The sequence below is a fragment of the Panthera onca genome, chromosome A2, assembly GCF_046562875.1.
Source record: "Panthera onca isolate mPanOnc1 chromosome A2, mPanOnc1 haplotype 2, whole genome shotgun sequence".
NCBI classification, from domain to species: Eukaryota; Metazoa; Chordata; class Mammalia; order Carnivora; family Felidae; genus Panthera; species Panthera onca.
Window position 1 is genome coordinate 63,481,900 of NC_138340.1, and position 13,235 is coordinate 63,495,134.

The following is a 13,235-nucleotide window of genomic DNA, read 5'->3' on the forward strand; positions in this document are numbered from 1 at the left end:
GCATTATAGACCCTCTGGAGGAAGAAAATGCAGCTCTTTCCTCTGTTGTTTATAAACTGTGAATTCTGAGTGGAATGAACGCATAAGGTTCACTGTGATACCACAATAGCTATATTTCCGGGGTATGTGCCAGTAAGCATCAATTTATATTTTTTTCTGTTAAGAATCATAGTCACACATACCTGTTCCATCTAGCATATAGACTTATTCTTCTAACTAAACTGCCTTTGTGAGAATAGGTTTAGATGCTATTATAGATATATAAAGAGTAGAAGAAGAGGTAAAAGGTGACAGATACACTTTAGTCTATCAACAAGATAGTGATGGCATTGGTGGTTATGGTGGTGTGGATGGTGCTGGTGATGATGGTGATGATGACGATGATGATAGTGACAGTGATGACAGCTATCATGGTGTCATAGTGATGACGATGGTGATGATGTTGTTGGTGGCAAAGATAGTGATGCTGCTGCTGCTGATGGTGATGATGATGATGGTGATGATGGTGACGAGGATGGTGATGGTAGTGATGACGGTGATGGTGATGATAGTGATGAAGGTGGTGATAGTGATAATGGTGATGATGTTATTGTTGGTGGAGGTAGTGATGATGTTGGTGATGGTGATAATGGTGGTGATGATGGTAATGATAATGGTGATGATGGTGATGATGATGATGATGGCAATGGGGACGGTGATGGTGGTGATGATGGTGATGGTGATGATGGTGGTAATGGTGATGATGATGATGGTGATGATGATGGTGATGATGATGATGGTGGTGATGGTGGTGATGGTGGTGATGGTGATGATGGTGGTGGTGATGGTGGTGATGGTGATGATGATGGTGATGATGATGATGGTGATGACGGTGGTGATGGTGGTGATGATGGTGGTGGTGATGATGATGGTGATGGTGATGATGGTGGTGGTGATGGTGGTGATGGTGGTGGTGGTGGTGGTGGTGATGGTGGTGATGGTGATGATGGTGATGATGGTGGTGGTGATGGTGATGGTGGTGATGATGATGGTGATGATGGTGGTGGTGATGGTGGTGGTGATGGTGGTGATGGTGATAATGGTAGTGATGATGGTAATGATGATAGTGATGATGGTGATGATGATGATGGTGATGGCAATAGGGATGGTGACCGTGGTGGTGATGGTGATGGTGATGATAGTGATGGTGATGATAGTGATGATGGTGGTGGTAATGGTGGTGGTGATGATGGTGGTGATGGTGGTGGTGATGATCGTGGTGATGGTGATAAGGATGGTGATGGTAGAGATGATGGTGATGGTGATGGTGGTGATGGTGATAATGGTAGTGATGATGGTAATGATGATGGTGATGATGGTGATGATGATGATGGCAATGGGGATGGTGACAGTAGTGATGATGGTGATGGTGGTGAGGGTGATGGTGATGATAATGATGATGGTGGTGGTAATGGTGGTGGTGGTGATGGTGGTGATGATGGTGGTGATGATCGTGGTGATGGTGATAAAGATGGTGATGGTAGTGATGATGGTGATGGTGATGATAGTGATGATGATGATGATAGTGATGATGATGATGTTATTGTTGGTGGAGATAATGATGATGTTGATGATGATGGTGGTGATGGTGATAATGGTGGTGATGATGGTAATGATGATGGTGATGATGGTGATGATGGTGATGATGGCAATGGGGATGGTGACAGTGGTGATGATGGCGATGATGATGGTGATAATGATGGTGATGGTGATGATGGTGGTGGTGGTGATGGTGGTGATGATGGTGATGATGATGGTGATGATGATGGCAATGATGGTGGTGATGCACTGATAAATCATTACTGGTTAAGTTCCTCTGCTCCAGGATCTTTATCAGAAAGACCCTTTTTTTCATTTGGTTTGAAATCTCAACAGCATTACTGCTTGAGAAATGATGGCCTGTTTTGTTTCTATCAGATTTATGCCACTAGAAATGTGGATAATGTGGTTAGTTCTGAAAAAGTTACATGAATAAAAGATTATTAAAGGATGGGTCTTATCTAAAATAGTGTGTCACTATCCGAAATAATTAATGTATTTATTCTTTTGGCAAATATGTGTTGAGTGCCTGCTGGGTCCAAGACCTTGCTGAAGACAGACTAGTGGACAAGATATTTTCCCTGTCCTTCTAGAGCTTGCTGTCATGTCAGACTATTTCAATATGGTGGGGAAAATGTCATGATGGGGTTCTGCAGGGGGGCCATGTGCGCTCATAAGAGAGGTGGCCAGTCCATGTTAGGGAAAGGCTACTGGGGCCCGACATGTGAGACTTCGTGGGACTACAGGTGTGCAGGAGAGGAATGATCTGGGTGGCACAGACACCATGGCAGGAGAAGAAATAAAATGAGTTCTTTATGATTGAAGAGAAGGGGTGTGGCTGGACCTAGTGCACTGGGTCTTGTGTTCGCTAAGAACTCCATTTGCCCCTGTGGCTTGAGAGACTACTTGTTCATTTTTCATTCATTCATTCATTCGCTCCACCAATGGTTCATTCAATGATTCATTCATCCAACGTTTAGTGACTGTCTTCTATGTGCAAAGCATTGTGCTGAGCCCTGGGGGTAGTGAGTCTCCACGTCCTGAGAGTGTGATCATTTCCCAGACCAAACTAGGCTCGCATGGAGAGCCTTTCACCAAGACTTTATGAGCTACCTCACGTTAGATCAGTAACTTCCAAGTTGCCTGCGGTCATCAGCATCCCAACCGCTGCCATCCGTCCATCGGGGGCGTGGAGGGCTCTAGGCATGGGGCACAGATGAACTCCACTCGATCGAGTCAGGGGCATTGTTGCAGCAAAGTCTTCCTGAAAACCCTTGGATCCTATCCGTTTTGTCTAAACTTCTTTGCGTTATATGGTCTTTAACAACTACGCGTATACATTTAAGAATCCAAGGTGTATTCGATTGAAAATTTTGCCCAAACTAAAAAACTGCTAAATCTTTGTATGAGATGAGAAGAAGGATCTATCTTATTCTTCCTGCCCACAGCTGGTTTACAGAGGACTGTGTGCATGGCATGGCTGTGTAAGGGGGGTTTTGCCCCTCCGGGAGCTGGGAGGGAGTGAGTCCTGCGGCTCTCAGGCTGGGCAGGGCCATTCTGCCCTGAAGCGTGAGTACAGACCCACGGAAAGGTGTTCCATATGAAGGCTTTCTTCCTTTCCTCTCTCTCTTTTGTTTGAGTGCTCAGACCTCTTTTAACTGAATAAGAGGATTAAAAATATAATAACATCATATTTGACACTACTCTTCTGACCAAATAGGTATTCTGTTATATGGACGCACTTCTCCCTTGAATCTACACTTAGGTTTTTTGCAACCTCGGGATCTGCCCAGCCGAGGCGTTTTCCCCTTTGTCCAAGGCCTTCTTTGCAACACGGGGTCGACCTGCCGGAACCAGAGCTATGAGGGAGCCACGGAGCACCATTCTCGGTAAGAGAGACACAAGCATCCTTTTCAGAATTCATGGGAACAAGCTTTTATGCTTTTAGTAAAGCCTAACAGTTTGGGAGAGGTCGGAGATCATAAACAGCACAGAGTCTAGAGTTACAGCAGCATCTGTTTTGTTTGTTTTTAAAGTTTGTTTATTTTGAGAAAGAGAGAGAGAGAGAAAACAGGGAAGGGGCAGAGAGAGAGGGGGAGACAGAGAATTCCAAGCAGGTTCCGTGCTGTCAGCACAGAGCCTCACTCGGGGCTCAAACTCATGAACCGTGAGATCATGACCCGTGGCGAGATCAAGAGTCGGACGCTTAACCAACTTAGCCACCCGGGTGCTCCAAGAACATCAGTTTTGTTAAATGCAGACTCACGTGATAATGTTTCCAGCTAACGGCTGGTTTGGGTAGGGGGTCTTTCCTCTTTCCATGGCTGTTCTTGGAACCACAAAGTGACTGCTGATTAGCAAACGTCATTTGAGTATAACAGTTTGGTTTCTGTAGGTTAAAAGTCTGACTTCAGAATCGCTTGTGTGGCTCTGGCCACCCTGGTGGCTGCCTGGCAAAGCGGGGGGCGGGGAGGGGGTCTGACGGCATCGAAGACTGCACAGAGAAAGAGCAGATGTGCTTCCTGTGGGAAGAGTCAGAATCAAGGGGGTTTGACTTCGAGGGTTCTGAATGTTCTGGAAGCTTCTCTTTCCTGGCATTGAAGGATCTAAGACACTTGGATGTAAAGCATGTTAAAATATCTGATCTTCATCTTTCAAGTCTCAGTTGCAAGAAGAGAAGGGAAAGTTTATAGATAATCTTGGACACGTCTGGTACGATGTTTATCAGTGGTGTTTGCATTTTTAACAATTTTTTTAATGTTTTTATTTATTTTTGAGACAGAGAGACAGAGCACGAGCAGGGGAGGGGCAGAGAGAGAGGGAGACACAGAATCTGAAGCAGGCTCCAGGCTCTGAGCTGTCAGCACAGAGCCTGATGCGGGGCTCGAACTCACGAACTGTGAGATTATGACCTGAGCCGAAGTCGGATGCTTAACCGACTGAGCCACCCAGGCACCCCTACATTTTTTTTTTTTTTTGGATATAAAAGCATGGTATAGAGAAAATCATTTGGAAACTGTCCGAACTCATAACCCTGAAATAGTTGATGGTCCTTTTGTGCGTGTGGAAAATGTATAAAAAAGCCTCTTTCTGGGAAGGTTAGGGGGTTTGGGTGTGCAGGCATCTCCACCCCACGGCTTACCCACTCCTCCCTCACTCAGAACAGACGTTGAAGTACAAAAAGTTGGGCTTTGCCCCCAGTCCACACTGGCCCTGTCGCTGTTCAGTTCTGTGTGTCTGTGCAGATTTCTCAACCTCTCTGAACCTCAGGGTCTCGCTTACCCCCCTCCAGCGTCATGAGTTAGGAAGGCAAAATCTGAGAGACGTCTAGTTGCAGGGGGTACTGAGGACAGACAAGGGGCAGGAAGAGCACCTAGCTCAACTCCCGTCTCCACCTGGACCCCCGACGGCTGGCTGTGCTTCTGGCTTGTTTTCAGATCGGTTCAGATGTGAACTGACTGCACCCTCAGAGCCATGCAGAGACTCCCTTCTGATCATCTCGGTTTACAAACATCTGTGAGCAGAAGTTTCCATATTCGGTCTCCTCAAACATTATGATGGTTGATTTCATGTGTGCATTTCTGTGCCCTTTGTAATTCCCCAGGGAAAGTTCACTTCGGGCAGGAAGCCCACGTTTCATCTGATCTGGGTTCTGAGTATGAAAATCGGCTTCCTTATTCCTGGCTCTGCGGGGAGCTTGGCTCTAACCATTGGATCTCGGAGCTGAGATGGGTCATTACTGAAAGCAGATAAAGCGGATGTTCTCACGCAGTGTGAGGAATCGGTCCTGTATTTTTATGGCAAAGCCACAGCACCAGAGTCACCATTTGTGATGCCCGTGTGCGACCCCTCGTCCCTTTCTCGGGGGACGCTGCCCACGCCAGGGTTCCCTGCACTCTGGTGACGGGTGCTGTGCTCTCCCACTGTCGTCACGGTGCTACCGTGAGCCTTGTGATGTTTCCTGGTTCTCACATCCGCTCCAGCTCTTGAGGATCACCTCACTTCCTACCTGCTTCGCTGCCGCTGCAGCTGGCTTCTGGGTTTGCAGCTCGCCCCTTGCACATGCGTGGCTTCTCAGCTCTGCAGCCATTCCACACTTCTCTCCATTCCAAGTCCTTTGCAAGTAGTTGGATCCCCATTCACCACCTGGGGCAGCTAAGAGCTCCATCCTTTTTTTTTTTTTTTAATTTTTTTTTAACATTTTATTTATTTTTGAGACAGGGAGAGACAGAGCATGAACAGGGGGGGTCAGAGAGAGGGAGACACAGAATCTGAAACAGGCTCCAGGCTCTGCACTGTCAGCACAGAGCCCGACGCGGGGCTCGAACTCATGGACCGTGAGATTATGACCTGAACCGAAGTCGGCTGCTTAACCGACTGAGCCACCCAGGCGCCCCCATCCTTGTTTCTTAAACTTTGAAAAATTTTTTTCTAAGTTTATTTACTTATTTTGAGAGAGAGAGAGAGCGCAAGCAGGGGAGGGGCAGAGAGAGGGAGACAGAATCCCAAGCAGGCTCCGTGCTGTCAGTGCACAGCCCGATGTGGGGCTCGAACTCGCGAACCGTGAGCTTATGACCTGAGCTGAAACCAGGACTCAGAGGCTTAGCCAACTGCCCAACCCAGGTGCCCCCATCCTTGTTGCTTACAAGGAGGATTCTGTCTGTGCTCCTGGCCCCGTCCCCACCCCTGGACGCCTTCTACGTTGATACACCTCTAGCCCCTTCCCCAGCCTGTTCAACTTTTCTCTTTATGCTGTCTCACCTCCAGACCCTCGGTGGTACCAGGGTCCCCCTCCCTGGGAAACACTGGCCCCGTGGAATGCATAATTAGGAGTCGGTCCTTTGGGACTCTCTTCCTGCCTGGACTTTTTCTAACAGACCAGGGGTTCCTATGGTTGATCCTGTGTCTGTCTCCTGGTGTCTCCCCCCACACCCCTCATGGCCTTGGAAAAGAAGGAGGCACCGGCAGGGTGTTCAGAGATGGACTCATCAGGACCCCCGTTTCTGGTGACATTGACATCTTCCCTCGCACACCCAGCTGGCTGGTAGGCTCTGGCCTGCGTGCTGGCAGAGGGCCCTGCATTTTCTCGTTTTCTCTCTTGGGCTTCAGGCCCTGATTTCACCTTCTTCTTTGTATTCAGGCCCCTCCTTTCCCCTTCATAGTTTTCTCTCTAAGGAGCCATGGAGGAAAGACGACTCCACGGGGTCCTGAGGGGTCTTTCTAGACCCCTTTCAGGAGCTTAGCCAAGAGAGGCTCAGCGGCCGCGAGGGATGTACAGCAGGGGGCACCAGCCTCCAGCCCACGGTATCCCTTTCTGCTCCCAGGAACTGCTTCCCATGAGACTATCACCCCTATGTCCCCGTGTACCCTCACACTGCTTTCTGGGGCTGGTCTCTCCTGTGAGCACTCTCTGTGCCCGGCTGATGCCTCTCGGGGGAAATCGAGAACATGGGTAGTCAGGTGTATTCTGCCAGTTTTTATTTGTAGATTTCTCCTTGTTTTATTTTTACACCCTAGTTTTCCCTTTCACACGTAACTATTGCGTTCATCTGGGCTTTATGTCTATGGGTGGGGTACAATGATCCAATCACACATTTCCCCCCATTTGGATAACTCCACGGATATGCGGTGGATCTCGGACAGACATCGCGCTTTCCTCGGCCCCCGGGTCGGCTCCGGACGTCTCTGTCTGTTCCGGAGACCCATCAAGCCACCCCCGACTGCACCTCGCTGGCTTTCTTCCTAGACCTTTCCGGTGTCTTGTGTCTGATAGGGCAAACCCTCCTACCTCGCTTTCCTCCTACAGGGAAGTCTATACATTTTACAAACTTGTCAAGGTGGGTGAGAATATTCTGTTGGGGGTTCGATTGGTGTCACATGGAATCCCGCAATCACTATGCGACGTATGGTGTAGTTAGGTTTTCAGCGTCTCAGCACAGGGTAGTGAGACTGTCCCGTGAAGGCCACGGACACCATTCTTCACACCTTTTCCCAGCTACTGTGTTATTTTTTTGTTGCTATCACAAATGATATCTTTTTAGAAGTTATACCACGTCACTGATTTTTCCTTCCTCAGGTAACGGAAATACAATTAACGGTCAAAACCAACTTTATTGATCTATACAATAATCGATGACAAGTAAATGCACGGTGAGCCTTGATATGTTTGTTTACCTAGGCGAACACTGCCGTGATGGAATATTCCATTCTCCCTGCAAATCCCCTGTGCCCCCTCCCAGCCTACCCCACCCCAGGAACAAATTACCTGCTTACTGCCATCTGGATGAGATTTAGATTTCTCTTTTTACATTTTTTTAAAGTTTGTTTATTTATTTTGAGAGAGAGTGAGCCCAAGTGGGGAAGGGACAGAGAAAAGAGGGAGACACAGAATTCCAAGCAGGCTCCGGGCTCCGGGCTGTCAGCACAGAGCCCGATGCGGGGCTCGAAACCATGAACCGCGAGATGGTGACCTGAGCAGAAGTTGGGACACGCTTAACCGTCTGAGTCACCCACCCAGGCACCCCTAGATTTGTCTTTTACAGAACTTCATGTACGAGATACACCTTTGGTGTCTGAAGCCAAATGTTTCCAGATTTATGCGTGTGTTGTATGTACCAGTAACTCACTCCTTTTTCACTTGCCAAGTGGTACTCTCACGCTATGGAGGCGCACACACAAGTTGGGTTTCAGCTTCACCCAGTCATAAATCAAGGGCAACATAGTCATAAGGCAGGTTCAGGATCCCCCAATGAGGGACATTCCCCCACGTGATGCACCTGGCTCCTTACCCGGGCCACTGACCAGAGCAGGAGACCAGCCACACAGCACGCAGGAGCCTGGTGGCTATTTCCAGTTTTGACTATGTAGGAGAAAAGCTGCTGTCGGTGTTAAGACAATGTCTTTGTACAGAGTGCAGCTGTTGGGATGAGTGTTTAGTGAGTCTTAGTTTATAATCAACTTCTGGACTGTTTTCCAAAGCGTATGTACAGTCTGGGGGCTCCAAGGACTCCCCTTCTTGCCAGCACGTGGGGTTTTGGGGTCTCCTTACTTTGGCCGTTCTCATGGTGGAGTCGTGTTATCTGAGGTATTTTTCATGTATTTCTCTAGCCATGAAGGATGTTGTAGTACCGGGATTTGTACGGAGTAGATATGTCGTCACCTGAACGAATATCTATTCCTCACTTGTGTTTGGTCATCAACCCGTTTCCGGCTGTCAGCGCCCAACCCCCTAGAATTTTCCGAGTGCTCCGGGCTGTAAAGGTGTCTTGTGTTATGTTAATGAAGGCGACTCTTGGACCCCTCCCCAGGGCTGGGGGGTGGGTACTGGTTGCCCGGGGAAGCAACCTTTGGGATTAGAGGTTAGAACTTTCCTGCCCACCCCCCTTTCCCGGGGGGCGGGGGGGCTGGAGGTTAAATCAGCCAGTGGACCCTGATCTAATCGATGGCGCCTTCATTAGGAGATCTTCTTACAAAACCCAAAAGGCCCAGGGGTTCAGAGAGCTTCCGGGTCAGTGATCACGTGGAGATGGGCGAGCCCTGGTACCTGGGGAGGCAGGGCGCTCCATGCCCCATCCCCAGACCTGGGTCTGAGCCCCTCTTCCAACTGACTGTTCGTATCCTCGGTCATCATCCTTTAATAAACCGGTAAACGTAAGTGTTTCCCTGAGTTCTGGGAGTCATTCTAGCAATTTACGTTTTTTTAAAATTTATTTTAAGTAATCTCTATACCCAATGTGGGGCTGGAACTCACAACCTTGAGTTAAGAGTCACCCAGGCGCCCCCATCCTGGGCAATTAATCAAAGCTAAGAAGGAGGCTGTTGGAGCAATCCAATCTGTAGCAGGGCGGTGGGGAGCACAGGTGACAATAGCTATAAACTGGCGACTGGAAGCTCAAGTGGGGGAGGGGCAGTGCTGGGGGACTGAGCCCTTCTCCTGCGGGGTCTGACGCGGTCTCCGGGTGGATGGTGTCAGAGGTCCGTTGAATTTTTGGACACTCTGCTGGAGTCCGAGAATTGCCTGGTGTTGCCAGGGGGTAGGGGGCCCTGCCCCACGTTGGAATTGGGTCCGGAACCGTAAAAGAGAGGGTGAGTGTCTTTTCGTGTGTTTATTGGCCATTTGAACCGGGTGTGTGTGTGTGTGTGTGTGTGTGTGTGTGTGTGTGCGCGCGCGCGCGCGCGCGTGAAGTGTTTGGTCAACTCTTTTTATTACAATTAATCGCTACATTTTAATCTTTGTTTTTGTTGAATCCTTAGAGTTTTTTACGTATTCTGATTACAAGTCTTTTATCAGAAAGACATATGGGGAATATCTTCTTCCAGTTTCTGAGCTGTTTTCTGAAAGGAAGCGGGTTTCTTTCTTTTTTTTTTTTTTCATTCAAACAGAAACGTTTACTTCATTGGAGATCGCAAAGATCCTCAGGAAGGAAAGAAGATTTTCTCCTTCTTTTAGAAGTTTTGTGGTTACATCTGTGGTTTAGGCACACAATCCATTCTGAGTACATTTTTGTACGTGATGTGGGGCAAGTGTTGAGGTTTATCTTCTGATGGGTGTTGAGTTGTGCTCATATCATTTATTGGAGACCGTCCTACGCCCATTAAACTATGTTGGTGCCTTTGTTGCAAACCAGGTGTTCCGATAAAAATATGTAGTTGTGTTCTTGCACATCTTATTTCAGTGTATGATTTCTCTTTGGCAAATAGTCTCAGTAACTATTGCTTTAGAGAAAGTCTCGAAATCAGGTGGTATAAGACCTTCGCCTTCGTTTTGTTTTCCAAAATTATTTTAGTTCTTTTGAATTTCTGTGTGAACTTTAAAATCAGCGTGTTTGTTCTTTGTAAAAATATTGTTATTATTTTTTAAATGTTTATTTATTTTCGAGAGAGAGTGTGAGCAGGGGGAGGGGCAGAGAGAGAGGGAGACACAGAATCCGAAGCAGGCTCCAGGCTCTGAGCACTCAGCACAGAGCCTGATGTGGGGCTTGAACTCATGAACCGTGAGATCATGACCTGAGCCAAAGTCAGATGCTTAACCAACTGAGCTGCCCAGGCACACCTCTTTTTTTTTTTTTTTTTAAGTGTTTATTTTTGAAAGAGAGAGGAGAGCATGAGCGGGGGAGGGACAGAGAGAGGGAGACAGAGGATCTGAAGTGGGTTCTGCGCTGACAGCAGTGAGCCTGATGCGGGGCTGGAACTCACCGAGAGATCAAGACCTGAGCCAAAGTTGGATGCTCAACCGACTGAGCCACTCAGGTGCCCCTCAGCTGGTTTATTCTTACAAAAAACCTCCTGGGATTTTGCTTGGAATTACCTTAAAACAAAGCAAAACAAAGCCTTGGTTCTTAGTCTATTCACAGACTTGTGCAACCATTACTATAGTCAGTTTTAGGATGTTTTTCGTTACTCCAAAAAAAATGCCCACCTGTATCCATTAGCATTTACTCCTCATCTCTCCCCCCCCCCTCCCCCCCCCAGCTCCCCCCACTCTCATAGCCTAGACATCCACTAACCGGCTTTCTGTCTCTGGGCTTTTGACTGTTCTGGGCCTCTCAGGGGATTCGGCAACTCGCAGGTGTTTTTGTAACTGGCTTCTTTCACTCGGCACAGGGTCTTGAAGGTTGGTCCCAGGTGGCGGGTGTGAGTACTCCATTCATGTGTATTGCTGGCCAGATTCCACCGTGCGGCTCTCCTACGTTTCGTTTCTCTGTCCCTCGGCGGATGGTCATTGGAGTCGCTTCTACACTTTGGCAATTACGAATAACGCCGCTACGGACATGCATACGCGGTTTTTTTCTGTGGACTTATGTCTTCCTTTCTTTTGGGGATACGCTAGGTCGTATGGTGACTTTGTGTTGAATGTTTCGAGAAACGGTCGCTGTTTTCCCAGAATGGCTGTACCATGTTATCCTGCCACCAACGCTGTATGAGGGTCTGCTGGTCCATAGCCTCACCGGTGCTTAGGGCTTTTAGAGCATAGCCATCCAGGTGGGCGCAAAGTGGTGTCTCATTGTGGTTTCGATTTACATTTCCCTGATGGTTAATGACGTTGGCCACCCTTTCACTGCTCACTGGCCATTTGTGTATCTTCTTTGGTGAAATGTCTGTTCAGATCCTTTGCCCTATTTATTTGTATCATTTTTTAAGATGTTTATTTATTTTTGAGAGAGAGAGAGAGAGAGAGAGACAGCGCCAGCAGGGGAGGGGCAGAGAGAGAGGGAGACACAGAATCCGAAGCAGGCTCCAGGCTCTGAGCTGTCAGCCCAGAGCCCCAACCAGGGATCAAACTCATGAACAGTGAGATCATGACCTGAGTCAAAGTCGGATGCTCAACCGACTGAGCCACCCAGGCACCCCATTATTTTTTAATGTTTGTTTTTGAGAGAGAGAGAAAGAGAGACAGAGACAGAGTGCGAGCAGGGGAGAGGCAGAGAGAGAGAGAGGGAGAGGGAGACACAGAATCCAAAGTAGGTCCAGGCTCCAAGTTGTCAGCCCAGAGCCCAATGCAGGGCTCAAACTCATGAACCGTGAGGTCATGACCTGAGTCAGTCAGATGCTCAACCGACTGAGCCACCCAGGCACCCCATTATTTTTTAATGTTCGTTTTTGAGAGAGAGAAAGATAGGGACCGACAGTCTGAGAAAGAGAACTCATGAACCGTGAGATCATGACCTGAGCCGAAGCTTGATGCTTAACCGACAGAGCCCCCTAGGCGACCCACATTTGCCCATTTATAATCGGGTTATCAGTCGTTTTGTTATTGAGTTGTGAGAGTCTGGACACAAGCTCTGTACCAGAGACATATGATTTGCACATATTTCTCCCACCCCCATTTTGTTGGTCGCTTTTCCACTTGGTTCATTGTATCCTTTGGAACATACTGTGTTTAATTGTGATGAAGTCCCACTCATCCATTTTTTCTCATGTTCCCTGCACTTTTGGTGTCCTATCTAAAAGGCGTTGTCTGACCCATGACCATGAAGGTTTACTCCTTGTTTCATTCGGATAACTTTTTAGTTTCAGCTCCTAAGTTTTGGTCTATGATCCATTTTGAGTTGGCCTTTGTGTATGGTGTGAGGAAGGACTCTGACTTCATTCTTGTGCGTGTGGATGGCAGTTATCTCAGGGGACTGCATTTAATGTATAGATTAGTCGAGAAAGAACTGAGATTTTAACAACATGGAGCCTTCCAATCCATGAGCATCATATAATGTCTCCATTGATTTAAGTTTTCTAGAATTTCTCTCAGGAATGTTTTGGTAGTTTTCAGTTTTATGTACATTTTGTTAAATGTATTCCTAAGTAGTTCATGTTTTTTGGTATTGCTTACAATTTTTTAAAAATATGGACAACCATTGCTGTGGCTTTTTAATATAACCTTTAGGATTTTTTACATACATGATCATACCATCTGTAAATAGTTTTACTTCTTGTTTTCCTTGCCTAGATGCTTTTTCTTTCTTTTATTTAGAGTTTAATGTGTTCTTAATCTACTTAAAAAAATTTATTTTAGAGACACAGGAAGCAGGGGAGAGGGGCAGAGGGAGAGAGAGAGAATCCTAAGCGGCTCCAAGGTCAGCATGGAACCCTGAGATCATGACCTGAGCCAAAATCAAGAGTTGGATGCCTAATTTACTGCACCACCCAGGCTCCCCTTAATCTAC

At 47.4% G+C, this 13,235-nt stretch overlaps 1 protein-coding gene across 1 annotated transcript in view; it reads left to right on the top strand.

Moving 5' to 3' along the window:
• Window positions 1–487: 487 nt before the first annotated feature.
• LOC144613854 (ATP-binding cassette sub-family A member 13-like) overlaps window positions 488–13,235 on the top strand; it is a 45,725-nt gene continuing 32,977 nt past the window's right edge. The window contains exon 1 of the mRNA XM_078435475.2: window positions 488–601. Coding sequence (XP_078291601.2) covers window positions 488–601 — 114 coding nt within the window. The remainder of the gene's footprint in view (window positions 602–13,235) is intronic.